Source organism: Ictidomys tridecemlineatus, chromosome 1 (assembly GCF_052094955.1).
Source record: "Ictidomys tridecemlineatus isolate mIctTri1 chromosome 1, mIctTri1.hap1, whole genome shotgun sequence".
In the NCBI taxonomy this organism is placed as follows: domain Eukaryota; kingdom Metazoa; phylum Chordata; class Mammalia; order Rodentia; family Sciuridae; genus Ictidomys; species Ictidomys tridecemlineatus.
Genome location: NC_135477.1, coordinates 73,853,603 through 73,879,283, shown reverse-complemented (window position 1 = coordinate 73,879,283; position 25,681 = coordinate 73,853,603). Strand labels below are relative to the sequence as shown.

General features: G+C 40.3%; 2 protein-coding genes across 2 annotated transcripts in view; one reads left to right on the top strand and one right to left on the bottom strand.

Moving 5' to 3' along the window:
- Wdfy4 (WDFY family member 4) overlaps window positions 1-25,681 on the top strand; it is a 271,706-nt gene that overhangs the window by 201,974 nt on the left and 44,051 nt on the right. The gene's annotated exons all lie outside the window — the stretch shown is intronic.
- Window positions 413-25,395, bottom strand: Lrrc18 (leucine rich repeat containing 18). The gene is made up of 3 exons (XM_078042587.1): window positions 25,128-25,395; window positions 4,591-5,451; window positions 413-1,420 (listed from the first exon to the last, which is right to left on the bottom strand). Exons 2-3 carry the CDS (start codon window positions 5,352-5,354, stop codon window positions 1,372-1,374), a joined length of 813 nt encoding a protein of 270 aa, XP_077898713.1. The 5' UTR covers window positions 5,355-5,451; window positions 25,128-25,395; the 3' UTR covers window positions 413-1,371.

The following is a 25,681-nucleotide window of genomic DNA, read 5'->3' as shown; positions in this document are numbered from 1 at the left end:
TGTTGTGTGTCTAGGTGGGGCATTGTGTAGACCATGGGATATATGAAGTTGGAGTTTGAGAGAGAGGTCAAGAGATGGAAATGAGATGGTGTTTAAAGCCACGAGAGTAGACCAAGATCAACAGGAGAATGCATGAACATGGAAAAGAAGTCTAGGACTGTACCCTGGGCACACCAGCCTCTAGAGGGGAAGTACATGGGGAGGAGCCAGCAGGAGAGATGGGGAAGGACTAGCCAGATTGGCCACACAGATTATAAGGGTGGAAGATGGAAGCCAGGTAGAGTGTTTCAATGTAGGAGTGGTAAAGGGGACAGGCCTGGGTACCCGTCACCTAATCTAACTCCCCACAATGGGTACATGTTACATAACTATTGTACGATTTCAAAAACCAGGACATTTACACTGGTACATGTATGTTCATAGTTATTTATCATTTTACCACGTGTAATGATCATCATAATCAACACATTCAATTATTTTATCACCACAAATATATCTCTTGAACCACTACTTTATTGATCATACCCACTCCCTGCCATTCCCAACCATCCTTAATTCCTGGTAACCACTGGTCTTCTTTTCTTCTCTATCATTTTGTCCTTTAGATAATGTTCTATAAATAGAATTATGGAGTATGCAATCTTTGGCCTTTTAAAATTCAAACCAATGCCATTGAGATCCATCTGAGTTGTTGCATGTATAAATATTGTGCTCCTTTTTTATTGCTGAATAGTATTCCTTGATGTATTCCAGACTTTGGTTAACCATTTGTTCATTGGGGGACATTTAATTGTTTCTAGTTTGTAGCTGTTACAAATAAAGTTGACCATTTACATTTAATGTAATTATTGGTATGTTGGGACATAAATATCTTTTATTTTCTGATTTTTTCTTATTCTTCATTTCTGTTTTCTGCCTACCTATGCATAATTAAAAGATTTTAATATGCTTATTTCTCTATGTAAATATTTTGTATAAATGTTAGTTGCTTGAAGTATTTCAGTATATATATATATGTATCTTCTCATAGGCTACTGGTGTCTGATTGTTCCAGTTGAGTGAAAAGTTGAGATTGTAAGCCTTTAAAGTCTTAACATCTTTTTTTGTCTTTATTTGTCAATAGTATATTAATAATTTTCTTAAATGCTTCTTCTACATTTAAAAAAGTACTTCAACTATTTTCCCAAGTCATTTTCACACCTTCTCATACATTTCCTAAAGGAAGGTTAGGCAAAGCAGATATTCATAAGGCAAGTCAGTGGCTTGGGCAGCACCAGAGAGCCTGACTTCCAGAATGTTCCCTGTGTCGCTCTTTGTCTTCTCCTAACTCAGGGCTTCTCCTCTTCAGAGTCGCTGATTCCTGTTAGTTGATTACTCTTCCTGTCTTTGTCGTAAGCTATTCCAGGAAGGTGTGCGCATCCTGGGGAATGGAGACAAAAGAGGCTGAGCAACTTCTCCAGACCACAAGGCAAAACACAGGTCATCCTGAGGTCACATCAGTGTCACCCAGGTCATGGCTAGCTTCCCAAAAGAGCGATGGATAGGGTAAGGATAAGTGAAAAGTCAGTTTTTATTCTACTTGAGGAAAGAGAAATCCCATGGATTTACTATCAAATATTCTTAGGCTTTACACCATCTCCAGGAGGTAAAGGTAATGGTGGCATCTTAGAGTATGAAGGAACATTATCATCAAACTTTTCCTTGGAAGAAAAAGAAATAAGATGCAGTCTCCTAACTAGTCAATATCTCCAGTCTGTGCTTCATTCTACTGCCAGCATTTTCTATCTAAAATGGTATCTGACCTGAGTACTTTCAGTGGCAAATCAAAGCCCACTGCCCATTCATTGCTCAACTCTGATGAACTCCAGTGCCCTGAAACCCCGTCTTAGGACCTGGAGATAAGAGCAAAAACATCATGGAACACTAGAGCGAGGGTGTCAGCTTGCATGCCAACCAACCACTGGCAGAAAATCCAGGAGGTGGACCTGACCAAGCACAGTGAGGGTTGTGCTGCCAGGGGCAGAGGAAGGAGCAGAGTGATAAACCCCTGCCCCAGACCTGGATCCTCCTTGGGGCCAGAGGTGGGATCAGTAACTGCAAGGCTTTTCTTAACTACTCTGTTCTTCAGATCTTTTTAAGTACCTAAGAAGGTGATGCTAATTCTCCAAAATACAAAAGTGCCTCAAGAGGAGAGTAATTAAAATGAGAAATATCCAAATAACTAGCTCCCAATCTGCTTAGATCTGTGTCCTCTGTATGAATTCTGTCCCTATTGGGTCAAAGAGGAAGTAACAAAAATGCCAGCCTGTCTCCCTTATGGATATGCCCAGGGCCCAGCATCCTAGTGAGGCCCCTGAACCAAAGGTATCATGCATATCTCAGACATGACTGCCCCCACTCTTAAGAGGGCTTCTAATAAACCATTGCTGACATTCAATGAAAAGAGTAAAGGGCAGTGCTTGATGCTGGCTCTCTAGCATATTACTGGTAGACAAATATATGTGAACTTATTCTTGGCATACATCAAAAGTTATATTTTTAAAAAACCTTTCACACAATATTTCTAGCAATGCATATATACAAATAAATCATCCAAATTATTTAAAAAACATTTTAGTAATCCAGCTCTTAGCACAAAACCATTTCCATTAACAACAACAAAATTGCAAACAACTTAAATGCCTAAAGTAACCTATAGTTATGCATATCCATAAGAATAACTCTCTTGCAGATGTTTCATATTATGGTTATAAAGACTGCATGACAATGTGGGCTGCAATGCAGGATAGAAATGACAGGAATGCTGTAATTTTAACTCTGCATAAATAGATTCACAGAAAAATAACTAGTAAGGAAGGCTGCCAATATTAGGAATTATTTACACTGTAGGATAGTGGGTACTTTAAGTCATTCTATTTAAAACTAGATTGAGGTTTTGTTACTTTCTAGCAGAAAGTTTTAATAAAGGGAAGAAAGTAAGATTAGAATTTTGAATCTAGATCTGAAATTTTCAAAGTGCAATGAACTTGAGAGAGCTAAGCATTAAAAAAGGAAATAAAGTAGGAGAAAAAAATGAAGCATACTGTCTGCTGTGATTCACAGTGTGAAAAAGAGGTAAGCTAATCCCCTTACTCAGATAGAGGCTCCATGCTGAACAATGACCATGACAGCAAACTTGCCACCACTCAGGAAAGTTGTGGGGGAAGAACCTTCCTCAGGTGTCTTCCTCAGTCCCTTCCTCTTAGTCAGTATGAGGTTATGAGTGGCAAACAGTGAGGGCAGAAGAAGGTCCATAAGTCATGGTAGGGTTGTCTCTATACTATCATTTCTGCCCAAAGATCCTGTGACTTGTGCCACTACCCAAGATGGTATTTCAGCTTTGAGATGCACCAAGCTCTCTGTCCAGGAGAGAACCCGTGTGAGTGAGTTCATGTTCTTTGTGCTGCCTGTTTTAGATGCATGACAGCTGTTGCAGTTAGGTATGGTACTATTCCTACTTTACAGATGAGGGAATGCTAAGTAAGGTATTACAAAAGACTGGCAAGAGAAGCAGAGATGTCATGGACCTATCCAATGAGAAGAATCTGGCTTTTCTCTATGCCAGGCCAACCCTGCACACCTTAAAAGTCTAACCATAGCTTATAGTTATGTATATTTATAATTATCTTGAGGAAGTCTTAAGTCATGGTTATGAAGACCATGGTCCTAATATCCTTAATTCCTCAGACTATGATGTTCTTCCCTACCTTCTTTCAGATAGTTTCTCTTCCAGTTTATGCAGGCAGGCCAAGCTTTTCCCAACTGGAAAGGGGCCCTGCACCTAGCATGGTGTCTAGTAAGGTATTTATTTGTTTAATGCACCAACCAATAACCCATGCCTGCCTCTGTTCTTTCCTACCTCCCCACAAGGGTATGGAAAAGCACAGGATGAAACAGGTTCACTCATTCACAGCCAGTTCAAGGGCCTGCAGGTTTAGTCTAGAAAGCTTCTGGAGCAAATTTTGCAAGTGCAGATAAGAGGAAAGGATAGTACAGCTCTAGATCCAAGATGATACCCACCAATACTTCACTATAAGACCTGTTCCTCTCTCTAGCTTGTCTTTGTCCTTCACCCAAGACTAGTGCCATCTTCTGTCCCACCAACTCATCCTATGGGATTGTTGCCCTTTGAAGCTCAGATTCAAAAAACTCCCAAAGAACTTTTGGGTACTGGATGTGGGTCCTGAAATGCCAATGAGAATGAGAATAAGAGAATGCTGGCAGCAAGAGCTGCTGCGGCTGCGAGTAGTAGGCAAGAGAATTCTGGGGCAGAAGTGAGATGCGTGATGGATGGCCTTTCCCAGAATCACTGTGTCTGTACATGTGGGTATGTGCCTGCAGAGAAGAGGGAAAGGTATGTCATGGCAAGGAACCAAAAGCCCTTGCATCAGCAAAATCATAAGCAGAGGAGGTAGAGGAAGGTGTTTATGGGCTTGGGAGGAAGAGCTATAGCCGTAATGGGAAGAGCCTTCACTTTCCTGTGGATGCAGCCCACTGCCCCTTCCCTCCCACCTTTTCCTCTCCTGCCTCAGGGTCAGGGTCCCAGGTCACCTCCAGTCTTCATTGGAATCCTTAGCCATGGAGTTGGGTGAGACCAAATTTGGGAAGATGGCTTTTCTGGGTCCTGGCAAAACCATGCTCTTCATTTTGTTCAGATTTTCCCGGGCCAGTTGGCATTTCCGCAGGCAGGGCCCACACAGATCTTTTGCATCCACCAGATACAGGTTCTCCATCCTTTTAATGGAATCTATGAATGAGGTTGACTGCTCAGTGTCTGGAAAAGGGTTTCTCTTCGTGTTAAGCTTTTTCAGCTTGGGGAGCTTGGAGATGTTTGCTGGAATGGTTTTTAGCAGGTTGTCATTGAGCCCCACTTCATGGAGCTCCTTCAGAGCACCCAGTGTGGTGGGCACACTGTCCAGGTGGTTCAAACCCAGATTGACAGTACGGATGTTCTTGAGTTGATTCAGCTCCACAGGCAGTCCGTTGGTGGTCAGCTTGTTGTTGCTGATGTTGAGGTAGAGCAAGGTGGTCATCTGGCCAATGGACTCAGGGAGCTTATCTATGTAGTTGCTGTGCAGGTCCAGCCAACGCAGGTTCTGGAACTTGGAAATAGATTCAGGGATCTTCCTTATCATGTTCCGGCTAAGATCAAGCTCATCCACATCATTGAGTCGCAGAATGCACTTGGGGAAGGTGGTAAGTCCCATCTTGCTCAGATCGAGGCGTCTTTTCCCATCAAAAGTAATTCTAATACAATTCTTGGCCACATTGAAGGTGATCTTCTTGCCCTTCATGCCTCTCCCAACCTGGGCCATGTTCTTTTACTAAGAGACTTTGTTTGAAGAATATTTTTCTGATTGGATGGTAATCAGTTTGAGGAAGGAGTTACATGAAAATTCTAGAAGATAGACTCTGGTATGAACAAAAAGAAAAATTAGTTATGAGAGGAGATAAGGGTACTGGACTAGCCCCAAATCATGTGCTTTGCTCCATGATGGTCTAAAAGGATACAAACAGATAATTGAGAGGAGTCAGAGCATCAGCAGAATTTGGTAAAGACTTTTGGGTGGGTTACTTCTGCTGATGCTCTGATTCCTCTCAATTATCAAGTTGTGTGCAATTTTCAGGCTTCAATTTTCCTAGATGTTGAAAGGCAGGTGCGTGGTTGACCTGAAGGATGCTGAATGCATCTCTAGCATCCTTATGACTTATGAATGCGTCCATTGTCCTGGGCTTTGACATGTACTCCTGACCCCAGGTGTGTGTGTGTGTGTGTGTGTGTGTGTGTGTGCGTGCGCATGTGTGTGTGAGTATGTATATGTGTGTGTGTGTGTGTGTGCACATGCGTGCACATGTGTTTCTTGACTATCTGCCACTTCCTATACCCCATATAAGTTTAGAGTCTTCTTCATATGACTGTCCTAAGAAGGGGTTTCAATCAGATGCAACATAAGCCTGGTTATGAGGAAATCAGGTGAGAGTTAAGAAAGACTTATTTTATCTCTCTTCACCTTTTGGACTCAGAGGAATCAGTCAGGCCTTGACTAATATAACTACAGGGCAACAGGAGCTATATAGAGCCAGGTTGTCAGGCTTTGCCTACACTATAAGCATGCAGAGGACTGGAGTTTAGCCAGGTGAAGCTATAAGACAATGCTTCCTTTCTCCACCTCCTACCCCTCCCCAGCCTCACAGTAGAATCCCCTGCATGCATAGGTGTTATGATAGTTATGAATGCCACCACACAGAGAAGTAGAATGTAGAGGGGATGGAAGATTCTAGCCTCGGCATTCTTGACTTACAAATTCAGTTCTGCTGCTAATAATTTTCTTAAATTCTCAATGCCCAAATTTCCTTGTTTTGTGAAAACAACCCCCTCAAAGAGCTCTTAGGGAGGGAAAATTATCTGTACTACTACATAGAACTTTACCAATGCCTGCCACACATTAACATCTTAATTTTAGTTATTAAACATAGTGTCTCCAATCCTCAACAACCCAACAAGATCCATGGAAGCATCCCTATCATAAAGTAAGGAACACTGAGACTCAGAAGTCAAAAAGTTCTATAGCAAGGAAGAGGGTGCAAACACTGTTCTTTGTGTTTCTGCAACCCCTTTCTTCTTCTAGAATTTGATGGCTCTTGTTTGCTGATTTCCTACTTTTGGATCAAGTTTCCCAATAGCAGACAGAAGCATGCTATTGGAAGCCAAACACTTGTATTGCCTCTAGCCCCAGGAAGGGTAGATAGGGAGACACGTAACACAGTTTGTTTTCCATCATCCAGACTCTTTTATCAGGAGCCATGTTCATGAGTCTCCAGCAACTGAGATGTGTGACCTATTATCTCACATGTTTCTCATTCAGTAATCTTCAGGGTCCAAAGGGAAAAAAAATGACCTTCCTGTGCTTATAATGAATCCCACTATCACCACTCTTAATTGAAGACCAGAGGGTCTCGCCTTACTTAGTCCTGTTAGATCATAGCCACCTGGGCTTGGTGTGTTGATCTCCACAGTAAATCAGTGAAAGGAGTCTCAGTTCTCAGCAGCACTGATATTCTTTTGAGCAAGCCTTGTTAGCTGATTCTATTTCTCAGAAATGGCGGACATACCACACTCAGGCATAATTGGCTGGTCACCAGGCCTGGCACTTTGTTCACCAGTTAGAAAGTTTCTGTATCATTCAGCTCAGAGAAGCCAGGTAGGTTAAAGCAACTTTAAAAAGACAGCTTTAAAGCTTCCTGTTACAGTGAAGTGAGAGTGTGGGCACCCTGCCCCACCTTGCCCACTGAAAGCATGTAAAGACCTGAGGCAGAACACACAGAGAAGCATGCTGAGGACTTAAAGACAAATGGTATTGGGATGATCAAAGACAAAACCCCTAACTCAGAACAATCTGGTGGCATGTTTCCTGAGTCTTCCCTCCTGCTCCCATCTGTATTTCTTGGCCTGGATTCAAAGGCAACCCCAAACATCAAGTGAGGGCAGCAAGATTTCTGATTTTCAAGAAGATCTTGTCATTATTGTAATTTTAGTCCAGGGAACAGGAAAAGAGTCTTTTAGGATCAATCAGAGCAAAGAAAATCTGGTTTTGTTTGTTTTTATTGTTGTTGTTTGTTTTGTTTTGTGTTTTCATACCTGGGGTTGAACCCAGGGGCACTTAACCACTTAGCCCCATTCCCAGTCCTTTGTATCTTTATTTAGAGATAGGGTCTTGCTAAGTTGCTTAGGCCCTCACTAAGTTGATGAGGCTGGCTTTGAACTCATGATTATCCTGCCTCAACCTTCGAGCCATTGAGATTACAGGTTTGCGCCACCACACCTGGCTGGTTTTGCCTGTTTGTCTCCCCTTTACTCCTGCCTCAGCCCTAGCCTCACTCAGGCACATGGAAAACTGAAGGAAGAGAACCTGTGTATGTGTACAGTACACACATTCCCAAAAGAAGAAGAAAAAGAAGTTATGATCCAGAAAAATTTTTGAAGGAAAGTAATCCAAAACTTCCAAAAGTTGGTGAAAGTCATAAAAAGGACAGATGCACGAAACTTAGCAAACTTCAAACACGATAAACTGAAAAAAAAAATCTGCATTCAGACACATAATCAAGTTGATGAAAAAGAAAGAAAGAAATTTGAATCTTGACCAAAAAAAAATAATAATAACACATTACATTTAGGGGAAAATTTCCAACACTATAAGTGACCAGGCCATGAAGCCATGAAGCCCAGAGGCACCAAAAGATAATTTTTACAGTGCTGATAGGAAAAAACCAAACCAACAATCAAAAGAAAACCTGTCAACCCAGATGGTGAATGAAGGCAAAATAAGGACATCTTCAAATGAATGAAAAACAAAAGGTTTTGTCACTAGCTCAGTTGCTGTTAAAGAAATGTCAATGAAAGGGAGACCACATTGGAGAGAAACTTGGCTCCTTGTATCTTTTGGAGTAGAGGAAGAACAATGGAAATGATAAATAGCTGAGTAAATGTAATAAGCTTTTTTTTCCCTTAAAATCTTTAAAATATATATGGAGTTGAAAGCAAAAATTATAACATGATCTGATAGGGTTGTCAATGTATGTGGATTCAGTATATATGACAACTAAAACATAGTGGGAACTGTTAATGAGACCTGAACTAGTAAAGTTTTTACATTGCTTTTGAAGTGGTAAAATAGTCATCGTAAACATACTGTGGAAGTTAAGGTGTATATTTTGATCCCCAGAGCAAACACTGAAACAAATTTTAAAAGAAATAGTAAAAAACCAAGTATGTAAATGAAAGTAAAACCATTTTTCTTAAAAAGTTAAATAATCCAAAAGAATGCAGGAAGCAGGAAACAGAAGGAGCAAACAGAAACAAAACAAAACAAAAAACCATAAAAATGGTAGTCCTGAATCTAGACAAACAGTACTTACATTAAATGAAAGTGAACCAAACATACCAATTAAAACACAGTGATGAGATTGGAATGCAAGAGAAAAACAAACAATTATGGGCTATTTATATGAAATTAAAAACTTTATTTTTACCTCATTTCAATCTACTTCCCTTTCCTTCTCCCTCTATTGACCCCTTTACTCTGTTGGTCTTATTTCTATTTATTTATTTTTAATCAATGCATTACAGTTACATACAAAATTGGAATGCATTGTGGTATATACATTCATGCACCTACTATAATTTGGTCATGTCATTCCTCAGATCGTCCCCTTCCTCTTGGGTTCCCACCCCCTGCTTCTGTTTGTATTTTACTAATTCCCCTTTATTTTAATAAGAGCCTCCCAACTTCATTCCTTTGTTCTTTTTAGCTTCTACATATGGGAGAAAACATTTGACCCTTGACTTTCTAAATCTGGCTTATTTAACTTAGCATGATGTTCTCCAGTTCTGTTCATTTTCCAGCAAATGACATAATTTCATTCTTCTTTATGGCTGAGTAAAATTCTATTTTTTTGTGTTTGTGTGTGTACACCATATTTTCTTTATCCATTCATCTGCTGATGGGTACACCTAGCCAAGCTATTGTGGATGGTACTGTTATAAACATTGGTATGTATCAGAAGCTCACTTTAAACAAAAATGAGTTTAACTGAAAGAAATGGGAAAAGACATGCCAAGAAAACACTAAAGGAGCTGAATCAACTTCATTAATCTCAGACAAAGAATATTCCAGAACAAGAAAATTTAGCTGAAAGGGAGAAAAATATACTAAAATGACATTTTCCAAGAAAACAAAGAAAAATCCTAAATATGTATATACCTAACAACAGAGCTTCAATATAAATGAAGCAAAAGCTAATAATATTAATAGACAAATTTGTAGTTAGCGCTAAAGATATCGATGCTTTCTTCTCAATAATCAATACAACAAGTCAAAAAATCAGCAAGGAACAATGTGTTCTCAACCTCAGCTCTATTGACTCAGTCTCAAGATTCAGCTCTATTGAAATTGGGCCAGAAAATTCTTGACTATTGGTAAAGATGAGAGGGAAGACCCTGTGCAGGGTAGGATGTCCAAAAGTGTAAGGCCAGAAGAGTCTATCCATTAGATGCCAGTAGCTGCCCACTAGTTGTATCAACCAATAATGTCTCTAGATATTGCCCAATGTCCACTGAGGAGCAAAACTGCCCCCAGATTAGAACTACTGATACAGAACAACTGACTATTACCACCAAGCAACTAGATCCAACTGATAATTTGTAAAACACTATGAAACAGCAGCAGAATACACTTTCTTTTCAAGAGTACATGGAATAGTCACAAATATGTTGTATGTTCTGAATCAGGAAACAAGCCTTAACAAATTTCAGTAAGTGGGAATCATATAAAGAATGATCTCTGAAAATAATGGAATTGAATTATAAATCAGTGATAAAAGATAACCTGAGCCAAGCACAGTAGCCCATATCTGTAATTCCTGTGGCTTGGGAGGCTGAGACAGGAGGATCGTGAGTTCAAAGTCAGCCTCAGCAAGAGCGAGGTGCTAAGCAACTCAGTGAGATCCTGTCTGTAAATAAAATACAAAATAGGGATGGAGATATGGCTCAGTGATCAAGTGCCCCTGGGTTCAATCCCTGTACCCATCTCCCCTAAAAAAGAAATCTTCAAAATAGCTATCAGACAATGTAACTGGAAATCTTCAAAATAGCTATCAGACAATGTAAATAACCCATGGGTCAAAAAAACCTCAAGGGAAATTAGAAAATATTTCAAACTGAAAAATAAGAAAACACAACATAAAAGTTGTGCATCCAAATCAGTGAGTAGAGGGAAATTGATAGCTTTAAAAGTTCCTATTAAAATGGAAGAATGATCTCAAGTCAATAATATAAACTTCCATTTGTAAAGACCAGCAAAATAAACGTAAATTGTATGCAAGAAGGACATGATAAGTAGCAGAAATCAGTAAAATTGAAAAAAAGAAAGGTAATAGAAAAAAATAAATGAGGCCAAAAAAGAACCCCATTTCTTTCAAAAGATTAATACAAGGATTAGCTAGACTGAGAATGAAAAAAGAGGGAAGACCCAAGTTACAAATATCCTGAATTCCAAAAGAGGAGTAACTAAAACTCACAGATATTACCCAGGATTATAAGGCAATAGTAGGAACAATGCATCTCTAACAATAATCATCAATGAAATAGACCACAAACTAATAAATCTCATTTTTGAAGAACTAGACAACCCAAATAGACCTTGATTAAAGAAATTGAACTTAAAAAAAAAACTTTCAAAACAGAAAAGTCCAGTCCCCAATGGTTCATTGTTAAATTTTACAAACATTTAAGGAAGACTTCTTAGTCAGTTTAGGCTGCTATAATAAAGTACCACAGCCTGGGTTGCTTATAAGCGGTAGAAACATATTTTGCAGTTCTGGAAGCTAGGCAGTCCAAGATCAAAAGGCTGGTAGATATGTCATCTGGTGAGGCCACAATATCTGCTTCATCATTCATTTCTTGCTGTGTGCTTTACATGGTGGAAAGAGGGCAAGTGAATTCTCTGGGATCACTATTATAAGGGCACTAAAGGCTCTACATAGCCTCATGGTGTAATTCCCTACCAAGTGCCCCACCTTCTAATACCATCACATCACGATTGAGGATTCAACATATAATTTTGGGGGGAAAACAAACATTCAGTTCATTTCAGAATAACATCAATTTTACATGTTCTTTCAGAAAATAGAAGAGGTAATAATCACCAACTTATTTTCTGAGGCCAGCATTACCCTGGCCTAAAATCACACAAGGAAACACGAAGAAAACTACAAACCAATATCCCTCATGAGCATAGACACAAAAATCCACACACTATTAGCAAACTGAATCCAACAAAATATACAAAGAATAATAAATGGCAATCAAGAGAGAGCATAAGATGGACTGAATATTGGGAAATCAGTCAATATGATACACCATATTAACAGACTAAAAAGAAAGAACACATGTTCATATCAATTGATGCAGGAAAAATCGGCAAGTTTCACATGTAATCAAGACAAAAATTCTCCCCAATCCAGTAACAAAAACATTATTCCTTAACCTGACATGGGCAGCTACAAAATGTCAACAACAACAGTAACAAAACCCACTGTGACAAAGTACTGAATGCTTTCCCTTTTAAGTATGGAAACAAGGCAAAAAATATATATTATAATTTTACCTACTTAATGTTATATTGGAAATATAGAGTATAATAACTGAATAAAAATAAATGAAGGGAATACAGACAGACAGACACACACACACACACACACACCCCACAGAAAAAAATGAAGAATTTTAATGGAATTTTAAGAACATTTTCATAATAAGTGAGATTAGCCAGCTTGCAAGAAACAAGAGTAACACATAAAACCCCCATTGTATTTCCAAATGCTATCAATTAACAATTAGAAACTAAAATTTGCAAAATAATGATGCACCAAAACTAACATTCTTATATATTTCACAGAGATAACAAAATGTCCAGAATTTCTATGAAGAAAATTATAAAATACTGATGTAAGAAGGCAAAAATTGAAAGAAGTGGAAAAACGTACATGTTCATGAATTAGAAGACTCAATACACGTTTGAGTTGCCAGTTCTCCCCCAATAGGCCTAAAGACCCATGTGATTCCAATAAAATTTCAGCAAGATTGTTTATATAAGTGAATGAATTCTAAAATTTAGGTTGAAAGGAAAAGAAAGTGGAAATTAAAAACAACTTGGAAAAACAAGAATGAATTGGAGGACTCATGCATCCCACTTTAAAAATTTGCCAGGTAATCACAACATGTGGCACCGGTGGAAGGACAGACACATAGACAAACGGAATAGAAAAGAGAGTCCAGAAATAGATTCACACAGATATAGAAAACATGGCAATTGATTTTTGACAAGAGTTCAAGGAGAAACAAGAAACTTTTCAAAAATTAATCTTAGATCATTAGTTATTTATATGCAAATAAATAAATAAACCTCAACCTAATGAAATTTATTCAGATTAACTCAAATTGGATCATTGATATAAAACTTGTAAAAGAAAATGAAGGATAAAATCTTTATGAACTTGAGTTAGGCAAAGTACACTTCATAAAACATCATAAATTGAACTTGAACAAAATTTAAAACTTTGGGGAAAAAAACTGTTGAGAATGAAAAGATTAACTACAGGCTGGAAGAAAATATTTGCAAATCACTTATCCAACTAAAGACCAGTACCAGAATCTATAAAGAGCTCTCAAATACAACAGTAAGAAAAAATGTTTTTTAAATGTGCAAGAGATATAAAGGCACATTTCACCACAGAAGTTATATTGCTGCCAAATAAGCCCACCAAAGGTTGGTCAACATCATTAGCCATTTGAGACATGACAATTAATATCATAATGAGGCACCACTATACGACTATTAGAGTGTCTAAAAGCAAAACAAGCACAACAACCAATATCACAAAGATTTTGAAAGGATGGATAGCAACTAGAGTGCCTGGACATTGCAATGGGAAAGCAAAATGGTATAGTCCCTCAAAAAACAGTTGGGCCAATTCTTGTAAAATTAACCTTATACTTAACATATGACCCTTCAGTCCCTCCTTCTAGGTTTTTAGCCTAGAAAAATAAAAATTTATGTTAACACAGTGACCTTTTCACATGTGGTTACAGCTTCTCTATTCATAGTTGCCAGAAAAACAAAACAAAATCAAATGTCCTGTGAATGGATTCTTTATGCCGGTATACTACTGAGCACAGTTCTCCTGATCAAATCATTGTACATCAATGCACATGTTGGAGTGACATACTCCCACAGAAATATGTACGATTACTATGCATTGATTAAAAATTAAGGTATATTAAACAATAAAAAGCAATATTTATAAAAAGGGATAAATCTATTCAGACATGCAACAGCATGGATGTCATAAAAGCCTTTTGCTGCATAGAATAAGCCAATCTCAAAAGTCTACATAATAGATTATTCTATTTATGGGACATTTTGTGAAAGCCATCGCTATAGATGGAGAAAACCGACCCATGTTTGCAGGGACTAGCAGTGGTGGTGGTGGCAGGGAACAGTAGTGAGTTTTCTGGGGTAGTGGAACTGCCTGGACCCTGACTATGGTGATGGTTATATGAATCTGTACATATGTTAAAAGCTCAGAGAATTGAACACAAAGGGGAATTTTTTTTAAAACTAAAAATTGTAAAACTATTTTTGAAAAACTTAGTTATTCAAGTTTTTAAAACTTAAATAGTTTATTTGTTACTTCCTCTGTGGCTACTTGCCCAGCCTGGGATTAGAAGGCAGTGACTCTTTTATGCCCCAAAAGCCCTGTTCTACCCCTTAAGGAGCATCCAGATGTGCAACACCTGGGCACTGCTATGAGTACAGGGAGCTGATGTGCATACCACAGGGGATAGCTGTTCACAAGGTGGCATGTCAGAAAAAGTTTCTGCACTTAAGTTAACAACTTCATTGAAAAAAATGAATTGAGATTTGGGAAGGCTATGTTCTGATCTTACATTTATCAATGACTTCTTCTCTTGGTAGAGTTGCCATATTTAGCAAATAAAATTAGAAGAATCCCCAGTTAACCTTGAGCTTCAGATAAACAACAGAGAGTTTCCAGTATATATGTTCCAAATACTACATAGGCCTATATTTTACTTGGCAACTCTATCCCATGGGCCTAGACAAGAAGTAAACAATTTCCTTTATCTAGGTTCCTTATTGTCCCTTGGGATTGATTTAACCAATCTTCATGTTTATTCCTTCTTTCATTCATTTGTTACTCATTGGGATTATTATGTTGAGTGCCTATTGAATATTGAGCCTTGGGAGAAAACAGGAAAACAATCAACAGATCAGATCTTTAAGTTCAAATAACTAAAATCTAGATTGTCACTGGTTCTAGGCACCAGATTCCCCTGAGTACTCACAACTTGGGCTGCCATTAGGTTTTCTTCCATTTAAGATAAAATTCAAGCATGGGTTAAAGGGTTTCTGGACTGGGAGAGATGTTTCCAGTAGACGGGAGAATCCAGTCAATTGGGCCCAGTTGAGCCTGCTCCCTCAGCCCACCCACACCGTGAGAAGAAGCCCTCTAGGGTCTGATTAATGATGGCCACAGAGGAATGGATCATTAAGGAGCCTCTTTCCAGTGGGCCCTTTGGCTCTGAGCCTGCCTATTAATCTCAAGGCAAAGCAGTGGGCTGTATAGGCTAGTGGACTTTACCTCCGACCTCGAGAGCCTGGCCCCCAGGCAGCCCCAGGACAGATAGGAACATAATGACCTTCTACCCACTCCATGATTCTCAGGAACACTCTATCCTGTCTGGAATCCTTGGTTATGGAGGGCAGGGTGTGTCATATGGCTCTCGTCCATTCTGACCCCTGAAGCTGCTGGCACCTCTAGAGGCAGGCCAGTGCCAGGTGCCTCATTTCAGCACTGGCAGGAACTCAGGGACCTCCCATTGTCATTCATCTCCATAAGGCCAGCATCCTGCCCACCCACTGAGTGGGAGAGAAAGTTTTGTTGTAAAACTTTGAACCTTTGAGAAGACCAAAACTGATTAGATGACCTATTCTCATCAATTCATAGAAGTCTTCAGATATTACAGTGGGAACAATCCACACAAAGGAAGCTAGCAATTATAGAAAGAAAAAGATGTAAATCAATATACAAACAGATGGATAGATAGAGGGAGGGAGGGAGGAATGGATGGATGGAGGGAGGGAGAGATGTAGGAATGAATAATAAATTTTGTTACACATGATCAGCTTAGAAGTCCAAATATGTGGGATTCTAAGTATATGGTATCTTTTTGTTCTCTTCAACTGACATTTTTCCTTTGGGGGAAAAAAAAAAGTCCAGTTGTTTTTATTTTAACTTCTAATTAATTTTTCTATCTAGTCCTTGTGAATCAAACAGCATGGTAGGACACCCTGTGGATATCAAAATTAAAAACATAATGGCAATCTATATTTTAACACCATCAAAACATTTGCAAGCATTTTCAGTTGAAAGATCCTTATCACAATGATACTTGAGTCTGGTGATTCATACCAACATATCTTTGACTACAGTTTTAAGCGAGACTGACTGTTTCTGTGTATCTGATATATCTAAATATCTTGCTAAGGGCTGGGGATGTGGCTCAAGTGGTAGCGTGCTCGCCTGGCATGTGTGCGGCCCGGGTTCGATCCTCAGCACCACATACCAACAAAGATGTTGTGTCCGCCGAGAACTAAAAAATAAATATTAAAAATTCTCTCTCTCTCTCTCTCTCTCTCTCTCTCTCTCTCTCTCTCTCTCTCTCTCTCTCTCTCTCTCCTCTCTCCTCTCTCACTCTTTAAAAAAAATATCTTGCTAACATGATCTCATAATAATTATTTCACTCTTTGATATTTGGAGACACAGGATAGACACATAATAGAATGGAGCCCTCAAAGTCACCACTTTCAGTCAGTATTTGGAATTAACTTCATAAGAAGCTTCATGCTATGTGGATGAGAAATACATTTTGCTTATGGGCTATCTCTTCAGAGGAAATGATACAAACTTCCTTCAACAATTTATCCATTTAAAAGAACAGAAGCTCCTCAATTTACCACTGAGTCATAACCTGAAAAACCCATCATCAGTTGAAAATATTCTAAGTGAAAGATGCATTTAATGCACCTAATCTATCTGACACCCTTGCCTAGTTGGGCAGCCCCCCGTAGAGGGTAGTTGTCATCCCCTGTGACTGATTGGGAGTTGCAGCTCTCTATAGCTACCAGTGTTGGAGAGAGGGTTGTATTGCATTATCACAAGCCTGGGAAAAGAAACACATTCAAACTTCCAAGCGCAGTTTCTACTGAATGTTTCTCACTTTCACACTAACCCAAAGTTGAGAAATTGGAAGCTCAGCTATCTTGAGGACCATCTGTAATTGTGTTTGTTCTCTCCCCTGACCCTCACATTTCTTGGGCATGTAACAGGCCAGCTGTGACTCCACACATGGCTTCAAATCAATCCCCAATGCCCTCTGCCCTTTCCCAGAGCAAGTCGGCTCTCTCTAAAGAGAGATGGGGCTGTAGATTCATGTAGGAGTCACTGGGAGAAGGAGACCTGGAAATGGATCTGATCTGTGGAGTAAATGCATCTGGAACCTATGGCTAAGCTTCTAAAATCAGCACTAATTTTTGACTTAGGTGTAGTTTGTGCTGGGAGAAAGAATTCCCATCTGTCCAACACCCATTCTGGGCCAGGAACTGTGTGATAAGTCCTTGATTTGTGGTGTTACATGGATTCCATGAAGTGCTTTACTTTTTTCCCACTAACTGGACCCACCTGTGTTAAGTTGACCCCTCCTGTCCTGTGGGCAGGGCAGAGTATTAGAAAGAGGACAGACTAAAGGCATAAGATTACTGTGAGGATCTACTGAACTCTCAGCAAAGTTAATGGAGAGACTATGTGCAGGAGAGAGATGCAGACTGCAGGGGTTGGAGTCTCACGGGCACTCCATGGTTTGAGGATTTCCTCATGTCTATTTTAGCAATATTACCAAGTGCCAAGAGCCACTCACTGTCACTCAGTGAGATGTGACAAAGTCAACGCTGCAGACAGGCCACTGGACCCTTCATGCATCCCCAATCTCCAGAGCAATTATCTAATTTGATACCCAACTTGATTGCCTATGTGCCATCTTTCACCACACTCTGTCTCCTCTCTCTCTTCTTCCTTCTGTGGAAATGCCTCATCCTGGGGGGCACAATGCTGCTCCCACTGACTTCAAAGACAGGAAGTCATTCTGGAATCCTGGCACTCCCAAGGCTGAAAGCTGTACCCATGCTTCTGCAACAGGACAGTAAGGCCACCCCACTCCCATCCCGCAAGAAGGTGTGTTCTTGCCAATGGGCTCTCTGACATTGAAACCCAAGGGTTTTGGAATTCCTGGACTCTGATTTCTCACTAACCTTTAAAAAGACCACAAATAGGAGTTCTTGAAGACACCATTTCTGCTTGGCCCATTTCCTGCTAACTCTACTGCCCAGAGGTCAATACATAGGATACTCATTTTCATAGATAGGTCTATGTTTGTACATATCTAAATATGCATGAGTAGTATGAATTTTAATGATCCCTTAATAGCATTAATGGAATCATTTAACTAAGATCTTGGCAATTGACAGAGCAGGGGTGGGGGGAGGAGAGAAACAGTTTAAAGGGCACACATAATGCCACAAGCCAGTTCGCTGACAGGCATGTTGTCCCCAGGTAGGCGATGATGGAGATAAACATTTGTTTTTCTTCAGTCCCTCCAGTCCCCATGGGGCCAACATAGCAGGCACATTTTTCCACACTGAGTGTGAATCAAGAGTGTGAATGCAAGTTTTTCCCCCAGCAAGGTCTGGGAACATTCCCTATTTTCATTCCTCAGTAATCACCAAAGAAGCCCTTTGGCCCTGGAGGGTAGCTGGCTGCTCTTTCCCAGGTGAACTTACTTTAAAATGTAACCCTATGTAAGATGCACCTCCACTATTCCCAGCAGCAGGCTATTTGCTGGTCTCTGTCAGTTGATACTATCTGTCCCTCTCCCAGGCCACACACATGGTTAAATAAGCCCTCAGAGGTACAAAGTACCTTTTTATTCCATCATCACAACTCTCCCTTGAGGCAGGACTTTCTATAAGTTAGGGCATTGGGAATGGGATGGTTGTGGTCTGTTCAAGCTCACAGAGCTGCTTTACCCCACAGCTTCTGGAGGGAACCTTCTGCCTATTGTGTCAGAGCTCTGGTCTGCCCCATGCCTACACAGCAACAAACAGAGTCTGCATGCAAACGATCCTGTTCATTTCATTTGGCAATCATCTGGTTAATTTGATCAACGCAGCCCTAAGTATCTTACTGGGACATTACACACTTACAGCTTTGCCCACCCCTAATATTATTTACTTCTCTCTCCAGCACCAGTGTGACTGCACATGTGCTGCTTGGGAAGCTGCTATCTGTCAAACTGCCCCGCTTTCCCTTGGTGGATAATAAGAATTCAACTTTTATTTGGAGCAAAAGTTCCCAAGGGGTCATATGGCCCCATAACAAAAGATTATGATTTCTTATTGGTTTAATAGCATCTATTTTGTAATTCTGAATGTACTCTGTTTTAATTGGATTTGTTAAAGGAACAAAAGGGAATAGGTGCCTTACAATTAAAATAAAATATTAAGATTATTAGTTTAACAGACTAGAAATGCCTTGTTCATCAACCACATGTTCACAAAAACCAACCTTAGCACAAGCAAAGACCTCAGGATCCCCAGCAGACAGGGAACCTTTAAACCCCAAGAGGTGATTGTTGACTCCATTTTAACCAATAGAAACCATGTTCTTGCCGAGACAGAATTTCATTTCCTTCTCAAAGCCAACTCTCCCTTTGCAGACAAGAAAACTGGAGCTCAGAGAAGCTATATGACAGAAGGGAAGACCTAAATGGGTTGTCCCTGTCTCCCCACTCACTATCTGAGTCAGTCTCCTGAGCCTCACTGTCCAATAGCTTCTACTACTACCAATAAGAAAATAAAAGTGACCACTTGCTAAGTGTTGGGTAAGACCAAATGAGAGAGCTTTGGAGACTTTGGTTGTGACTGTGCAAGAAGTGGGGTGCATAGCATGAACAGGACCAACAGTGGAGTCAGGACCCTAGGATTCTAACTAGGAAGAACCCCATCTGCAACTCAGAGTCCTCCAGCACTGTGACACACCCACCCCCATTGGTGCAGGCTTCATTTTATCCTGGAGGACAGGTGGACACACAGCTCCTTCAATGTGCACAGAGCCCCCACATCTTGTTGCAGGGTACTCTCCTCACAAGTCCTGTGGTTTGTGCACTGTTTCTGCACCCTGGAATCATGTGATCCTGAAGTGTTGTCAACTTAATCCATTGTTTTCCTACCTATTTTTTTTTTTTAAATCTAGAACATGAAGAATATTTTTTAAAGGAGAAGTTTCCAGGAGAAAACTCAGGTAGTTACTTGAGCACCAAATATTTGTTGATCACTGAGTATATAACCATCCCTGGATGTGGCACCCTTGAACACAGGAATGCTTTCCAAATAGATGCCTATGATGTCATGGTGAATTGTTCAGCTGTTAGAAAGAGTGTGCTAGAATGGGGCTTCATAGAATCAAAACTGGAACTGTTTTAATTGAGGTAAGAGAAGGAAAAGCAATCAGAGCTAGAAAGGATGAGGATATCAAGGAAAAGGGGTGGGATGAAGCAAGCAGGCAGGGCTGAGAACCTGGGAAGAGATGTGCCCAGGTATTTAGAAAATGTGGGACTGCTTCTAAGAATATCTCTTCAGAAAATGAAAACAAACATTTCAGTAAAACTATATTTATGGTAGTCTCAAAATAGTAAAAAAAAATCCAAATATCTAACAATAGATAATTCTTAAATAATTACTGCATAGTCATAGAATGGAATAAATATTAAACAGAAGCTAAACCAAAGATGATATTTCCCCAAAATGCAAAATATAAAGATGTTTATGATATAAAGTTATGAAAAAAATTAAATATCTATACGAGCCCAGTGTTCTCATAAGTGTGCATACACCAAAAGATAGATGAGTGAGGGAATAAACATGCAGGGGTTGGGGGTATGAATCAGTGGTGGGGCACTTGCCTAAACTAACATGAACAAAGCCCTGGGCTCCACCCTAAACACACACACACACACACACACACACACACACACACACAAACAATGCTTGCAAATATTAGCACAGATGCTCTCTGAGATTATGATATTGGGTTTGGGTTTTGAGGGGTTACTTTCTTTCATGTCTATGTAGTTTCCCAACTCTCTGCAATGGATATAAAATCTAGTCCTCACCTGAAAAAAAATTTACAAATACACATTCATTCAAACACATGTTCACACCTATACTTAGACGTACAATGCCATTTTCTTTCACAGCATGAATTCTGTGAAGTCACATGATATCTTATTAAAATTAGGTGTGTGTGTGTATGTGTGTGTGTGTGTGTGTGTGTATGTGTGTGTGTGCATATAGTGTAACAGAGATTCTAAAATATTAAGCATATTTGGGTCCAATAGGGAAACCTGAGGAAATATTCCCTGGACCAAACCAAGAAGGGACCACATATGTTCAGGGCCTGGGGTCTGGAGGTGGACAAGCATAGGCTCCAATGCTGGCTTCCCACTCCCTCCTAACGTGGCTTTGGGCAAGTCATTGATGTTCTCTGAATCTTAGTCTCCTTAGGTGTGCCATAGTAATGGGAGAATTCCATGGGATTAAAAACTTGGGCCATGGGAAGTTCTCAGTACAGAGGAGCTTTGGTAGAGGTAGAGGGATGGCTGTGGAAGGGAGGGTTCTTACTTGGAACTCTGATTTGCCTTGGACATTGCAGATGAAGGGAAGTCTGAGAGGTGCCCCCACCAACTACAGCCAGGCAGATTAGGAAAAGATGCACCCAGGCTTTCTAGAAAGTATGGTACTTCTTTTAAGGTTCTGTCTTCAGAAAATTAGAACAAAAGTTTCAGTAAAAATGTTTAGGGTAGTCCTGTATAAAGTAATAAAAAAGAAATAAAGAAAACAATCCAAATATCTAACAATTGACAATTCTTAAATAATTACTTGTAGTCATAGAATTGAATAAATATTAAATGGAAACTTAAAACTGTTGAGTTTTCATGCTGTTGTCTGAGGTACTCTGTGCTATCCTGAGTCATCTGTGATCTGGTTACGTTTGGAACTCTGCTATCACCGAGTGGCACACAACAAGTGACTCCAAGCTAAAAAAGGAGCAGGTAAGGGCTGGCAGTCTTGAATACCATTCTCATTTCCCTCTGGAGATAGTCTCTCAGAGCCAGCAAGCCCTCCATGACACTGGACACCCACAGTGAATCAAAAACATGTGGCCTTTTATATGTAGGAGCCCCTCAGTAAGGTGCAATGTGAGCAAGTACACTCATTTAAGCAGCAGCTGAGCTTTCTCCCTGGAACCTCCATACAGGGTGAAGGGCATTGAAAATACTTCATTTTAAAGAGCTGCCTTTCCAAATATTACTCAGCCATAAAAAAAGAATGACTTTATGACATTTGAGGTAAATGGATGGATCTGGAGACTACCATGCTAAGCGAAATAAGCTAATCGCCCAAAACCAAAGGTCAAATGTTCTCTCTGATATGTGGATGCTATCATACAACAAGCTGGGGGTGGGAGGAGAATACAGGTTCATTAGACTAGACAAAGGGAAATGAAGGGAAGGGAGGGGGATGAGAATAGGAAACAGTAGAATGAGGCAGACAGAACTTTCCTATGTTCATATATGAATATACCACCAGTGTAACTCCACATCATGTTCAACCACAAGAATGGTGTCCTAATTAGAATAAGTTATACTCCATGTATATATAATATGTCAAAAGACACTCCACTGTTATATATATCTAAAAAGAACAAATTTTAAAAGTCTATGTAATGCACAAAAAATAAAAGAGCTGCTTCCAGGTGCAAAAGGGTAATTTGGAGCTCATTGTTTGTATGGAACACACTTGTCTTTCAGGAATGCTGTAACTTCTAAGTTTTTAATTTCTTCTATGGAAACCTTTCCTATTCAGATCTCCCTTTCCTCCTCAGATCTCTATCAGGCTGACTTGAAATCATTACTGAGTATTCAACACTGTCTTCAGTAAGAGAAACCCCTTTCCTGGTAACTTTCGGCAGATGATACCTGTTGCCAGGAATCATGTGAACAACAATTTTGTTTAGGACAGCATAGCTCTTCAAACTCTTGCAGATATAGATAGTTGCCCATCTTAGCCATTTGGTCTGTCCCTTCCCTGACATGTATACAAGTGTTCAGGGGAAGGCCAGGGATGTGGGCAGCAGGGACAGTAGGAGCCTTGAGGCAGGTGGAACTGGGCTCCACTCCATGTTATTGCCAGCCTGGTTTTGATCGCATAATGTATCTCAGCTCAGTTTCTTGATCTGCAAACGGATCAGTAAATTGCAGGTTTTTGTAGAGAGTAAATGAGGTGATGAACATATGTTAACCGACAGTGTGTGGTGAGTTCTCAACGAATGGCAGCCTGTCTCCAACTGCCTCTGCCTGTATCGTGGTCAGGACTGCTGAGACTCCCCTAGCAGCACCAGTATCTATTACCTCTTTCAAATTAACTGCTCTCAGGCACTCCCTACTGGTCAGTAATCAGATTAGGATTTGGGGAGCAATCCTTGCTAGTTTCCAAATACAAAATCTTTGCAAATTTTTAAACACAAAGTCATCAATAACAATGTTTCAATAATCAGAGAAAAGAACTATAGCAATAGCAATTTATAGATGCTATTTATATTTTTAATCTCTAGAGTTCACTGCAGTTCAAGCGACTCATTCATTCATTCATTCATTCATACTATTTTTATGTGAATCATCCTACAGATCGTGAAGGGAGACAGTGAAAAAGGCAGATGCTATTGTATTTTTTTGTGAAATACCCACTTGAGGAGAAAGCAAATCAAGCAAACACAAAACAAAAACCAAGGAGCATTTCCACTGGTGCAAGTACTCTGGAAATAATAGAAGCCTGTGACAGAGGGTACTGAAATCAGGAACATAGATAGGGTTTGTAGGGTGTGACGAATTTCATCTGTGTTGTTTGGGGAAGCCTTCTGTGAGAAGGTGGCATTCAGGCTGTTACTTGAATTCTAAAGAGAAGCCACATGGGGAGATTTGGGAGAGACAGCCTAGGAAGAGACATCCCAAAGACAAAAACTCTGAGGGAGAGAGGAGCCCGGGATCAAAGGAAAAGGAGATGTCAGGGCAGATGGAGCATGGAGGAGAGGAGGGGGGAAGAAGAGGGCAGAGAGCAGGCCAAGGCTGTGTGAGGCTGATCTTTGTTTAGGGGTAAGCACAGAAATGTCTAGAAGGTTTAACTGGCTGCTGCCAAGAACATAGACGAGAGAGGAGGTTAGAACCAGTGAGATAAGGACAACCATGGGCAGCTAGGCACTCTATAAGGTGGTCAGTGGCTGCCTCAGCAACTCCCTTGTCCCCTTGAGATTAAGGCTTAAACCCAGATGGCATGTGAGACACCCAGCTTCAAGGCCAGTCACAGCTCTACCCCTCCCTACAGGAGTGACTTTCTTTGTACAGTCTTAACCCTCCTGAGTCTGCATTTTGTGGCATAGGAGCCACTATTCTGTACTTGGTTCACCTGACAGTCATACAGTTAATAAATATATTGAGAACCCGCCTTTTGCCAGACCCTTTGCAAAGTAAAACACACTGAAATTGGGTTTCTGCCTCCAGACTGTGTTTGTGGATTATATTGGCCACCCACCCTAAGCTAGGCATGTTATGGACAGTATAAGTGGTTCTTATAGCTGCCTGATATGTTGCTTTTCATGTCTGCTAGACAGACATAGCAACTGAGGCTCAGAGAGTCCAAGTAATTTGTCTGAAGTCATAAAGACTCTAAACAGGGGGCCACTTGCCTTTTTCCCACAACACCTGTCATGGAAATGGGGGCTTGAGTGTGTTCTGCAGTGGCCCATGAAGAAGGGCCACTTCTTCAAGGACTAGCTCAGCACAGGATCTAACCACTTTTTAGGGTTCCAGTATTCCGGATGCCTTGAGAAGTCCCTACCAGACTTCTCAAAAGACAGATGGCTCTCCAAACCCCACTGCAGTTAGCAGCAATCAGGCAAGGTCTGCTGAAGTTACCTAAACAGGCTCAGGTTTCCTGAATGAACGAGCATTCACATTTCAGTTCCTTAGAGACCTTCATTTACACAGTAAATGAAGTTAAGTGCATTTTCAAATAAAGACATCTAGAAAATTTAAAATTACTCAAAAATCTATGCCCAGTATATTTCTAATTAGAGTATACATTAAAATGTATAATTTAAATTAGAAAGAAAATAACAGGAAAATCATGAAGCATAGCAATTCAAACACTGGCCTCTACCTGCTTGTAGGGCAACAAAAATGTTCACAGAGACCCATATTTTGGAAGAAGAATCAAGTGTGACCTCCAATGCCTCACTGACTTGCACTCCTCCTGCCCCAAGCTTGCCCAGGCCCTACTCACCTCAGAACATCCGACTGTGTCCCCTGCTAGCTGTCCTTCCTGGCCAGGGCTCAGGGCAGGCTGCCTTCTCTCCTTAATAATGCATGAGCTGATGTCTGGGGTTTGTAAATAAAGCACGCCAGGAAAACAGGCATTTCCAAAGTTGCTTACTCAATGGAGGAGAGAGGAAAAAACAAAAAAGCAGAGTTTGAAGTAGCTGTTGTTTGGCAAAGTTAAAGCAAATCAAATAAGTGCAGGGACACCACCAACAAAAACTTATCTTGTTTGTCCCAGTTCTTACTCCTCTAGGGTAAAACTTTGTCGCCAGGCAACAAGGCAGTTGGACCTGAAGTTAATTAGCATAATCCTGAGGCCAGCCTAGAAAATGAAAGGACACAAGCTGAAAGGGTCTCCAGGACACTCAAACTTCCTGTAAGGAGGTCAGGCAGGGCTGATTTCTTCCCCACGCAGAGTGAGCCCTGGGCCTCAGGTCCCTGTGATTTCTGAAATTGGCCTCTTCCTCCTGGTTCACACAGCAAGAAGGTTGGAGACGATTAAGGTTTGGGACAAAGAAG

What these genes read in the sequence shown, in the direction of transcription:
- Lrrc18 (XM_078042587.1), bottom strand. Translation starts at nt 5,354, where the DNA reads ATGGCCCAGGTTGGGAGAGGCATGAAGGGCAAGAAGATCACCTTCAAT. An exon ending in GATTCCAATGAAGACTGGAG is followed by an intron (nt 1,421 to 4,590) that starts GTGACCTGGGAC and finishes TCCATTCCCCAG; the next exon opens with GATGCGCACACCTTCCTGGA.